Source organism: Quercus robur, chromosome 2, assembly GCF_932294415.1.
Source record: "Quercus robur chromosome 2, dhQueRobu3.1, whole genome shotgun sequence".
Classification (NCBI taxonomy): Eukaryota; Viridiplantae; Streptophyta; class Magnoliopsida; order Fagales; family Fagaceae; genus Quercus; species Quercus robur.
The window spans coordinates 55,919,541-55,922,499 of NC_065535.1; the positions used below are offsets into that span (position 1 = coordinate 55,919,541).

General features: G+C 48.6%; 1 protein-coding gene across 1 annotated transcript; it reads left to right on the forward strand.

The window, feature by feature from the left end:
- Positions 1-616: 616 nt before the first annotated feature.
- Positions 617-1,297, forward strand: LOC126700831 (uncharacterized). The gene has a single exon (XM_050399016.1). The coding sequence runs from the start codon at positions 617-619 to the stop codon at positions 1,295-1,297; it is 681 nt and encodes a 226-aa protein (XP_050254973.1).
- The last annotated feature ends 1,662 nt before the right edge of the window (positions 1,298-2,959 follow it).

The following is a 2,959-nucleotide window of genomic DNA, read 5'->3' on the forward strand; positions in this document are numbered from 1 at the left end:
CTCACTAACCAAGGTACGCATAATTTACCCTCTCTAGCACTCTAGAGTTATGAGAATAGTTCTAACTTGACCTTTGGAGGATATTTGGCCGGCACCACACCAGTGCTCTCTATTAGGTCTTCTCTTTTCATTGTGCGGGTGCTATTTCGAGTGTGCAAGGACTGTATGGCTTACTGGTGATTTTTTCGGCATCATCAGTTGGCACCGTTTGTGGGAAGCGTTTCGCGGATTGTAAGCCATATTATCGCTTCCCGGACAGAAGAGTTGCATGGTACTCACTCGCTCAATGGCAACCACTAACGACATTCAAGAAGAAGAACCACCCACAGCCGCCCTCGAGAGACAGGTTAAAACTCTCACCGCTGCAGTGGAGCGCCTCACCAAACAAAATTGCGACCTGGAAGAGCAGCTGCACCAAAAAAACGCAGCATTAGGTAACCAAGAAGCAGATCAAGAAGGAACCAGCACTAAAAGAAGGAAGCAAGAGGGACCACAGGCCAGTAACGCCCCAAGCAGACCGGAGTGACAAAACGTGAGCCTCCACTCCCTCGTGGATATGGCTCCACCACCTATTATCGCGGAGATGCAAGCAATGAAGGAACAAATGGAAGTTATGATGAACGCTCTCAAGGGACGAGTGTCCAGCGATCTTGACAAACTTGTTAACCTAACTGACTCGCCTTTCACCGCCTCCGTCAACTCCTTCCCCCTATCGAGCAAGTTCTGCATGCCACAAATAGATAGTTATGACGCGGTCAAGGACCCTCTGGATCACCTAGAGACCTTTAAGACCTTAATGCACCTTCAAGGAGTAGTAGATGAGATCATGTGTAGGGTCTTCCCTACAATACTGAAGGGTGCGGCAAGAATTTGGTTCAACCGGCTGACGCCCAACTCCATCAGCACCTTCAAGGAGCTAAGCACTCAATTTACTGCGTACTTCATCGAGGGACATAGGTACAAGAGGTCTATGACTTGCTTAATAAGCATCAAGCAGCGAGAGGAGGAGACGCTGAGATCCTACATATCCCGTTTCAATAAGGAGGCACTTTCTATTGACGAAGCCGACGACAAGATACTTGTAGCGACATTCACTAATGGGCTGAAGAAGGGTAAGTTTTTGTTTTCCCTATACAAGAACGACCCGAAGACCATGTCAAAGGTGTTTTACAGGGCCACCAAGTACATGAACACTGAAGACGCACTGCTGGCCCGAGAAGAAAAACCCAAGAAAAGGGAGAGGCAAGAAGACACACGACAGGACCAAGGCCGGAAGAAGGCAAGGACAGGAGACTGAAGGGATGAAAGGCGCCCTAAGCCCCTTGGAGGAAGATTCACAAGCTTCACTCCATTGACTGCTCCGATAAATCAAGTTCTAATGTAAATCAAGGACGAGGGGGCTCTGACATTCCTTGGAAAGCTGTAGGGTGATCCCAACAAACGATCTAGGGATAAATTTTGCCACTTCTACCATGACCATGGTCATGACACAGCCGATTGCTATGACCTAAAATAGCAGATTGAGACCCTTATCAGACAAGGAAAACTGCAGAAGTTCGTCAGCAAGAAAAGAACAGATCCACCCCCTTAAGACCAGCACCCCCGACAGGATAATGAGCGACCAGGACCCCCCATAGGGGACATAAGGATGATTTTAGGAGGGACGGCGGCCTCTAGGTCATCCAAAAAGGCCCGCAAAACCTACCTTAGGATGGTACAAAATGTTCAGCTAACGAGAGCTGTGCCAAAGATAGCAAGGAGAGAAGGCACCATTATCGAGTTCTTAGAAGAAGATGCATACTGTCTTCACCATCCGCATGACGATGCACTTGTCATCAACATACGGGAAGGAGACTACAACATGCACCGAGTGTTGGTCGACAATGGCAGCTCAACAAATATCCTATACTACCCGGCGTTCCAGCAGATGAGGATTGACAAAGAACGATTGATTCTGGCGAAGGCCCCACTCGTTGGCTTTGGAGGGAGCCGGGTATTCCCCTTGAGCGCGGTCACATTACCCGTAATGGTAGGCGATTACCCCCAGCAGATTATCAAGGACGTAACATTCCTAGTGGTCGATTGCTCGTCTGCCTACAATGCTATCCTCGGACAACCCACGCTCAATTCGTGGAATGTTGTAACTTCAACCTACCACCTAATGATTAAGTTCCCTACTGATTACGGAGTGGGAGAGCTGCGTGGAAGTCAGGTGGCCGCACGGGAATGCTACGTGGCCATAATGGAAATGGAGGATCAGGTCCAGGCCATGAATATAGAAGAGCACCAAATGGTGACGGAGCCTGTAGAGAAACTTGAAGAGATACTCCTTGACAATTCCGATCCTGACCGAACAACCAAAATTGGAACCCTCGCTAATCCCGCGATCCGCCAAGAGCTCATAACCTTTCTCAGGAGTAATCGGGATGTATTTGACTGGAGCCATGAAGACATGTCAGGGAAAGACCCTTCAATCATGGTACATAGGCTAAATGTATCGCCTTCCTTCCCACCCGTTCAGTAGAAGAAGAGGGTGTTCGCCCCTGAGCGAGATCAGGCCATAGCGAAAGAAGTCCGCAAACTACAGGAGGCAAGTTTCATTAGAGAAGTTTATTAACCCGATTGGCTGGCGAACGTAGTAATGGTTAAAAAAGCTAGCAGGAAGTGGCAGATGTGCATGGACTTTACTGACCTTAACAAGGCCTGCCCCAAAGACAGTTGTCCCCTCCCAAGGGTCGACGTTCTAGTAGACTCTTCGGCTCGGCACCAGCTGTTAAGCTTTATGGACGGTTTCTCGGGTTACAACCAAATCCGAATGCACGACGCTGATCAGGAGAAAACTTCGTTTGTAACGACTCAAGGCCTTTTCTGTTATAAAGTAATGCCCTTCGGCGTAAAGAATGCGGGTATAACGTACCAAAGGCTTATGAACAAAATGTTCGTGCAGCAAATTGGGAGG

Excerpts from the sequence above, each read along its gene's own strand:
- LOC126700831 (XM_050399016.1), top strand. The coding sequence starts at position 617 with ATGAACGCTCTCAAGGGACGAGTGTCCAGCGATCTTGACAAACTTGTT.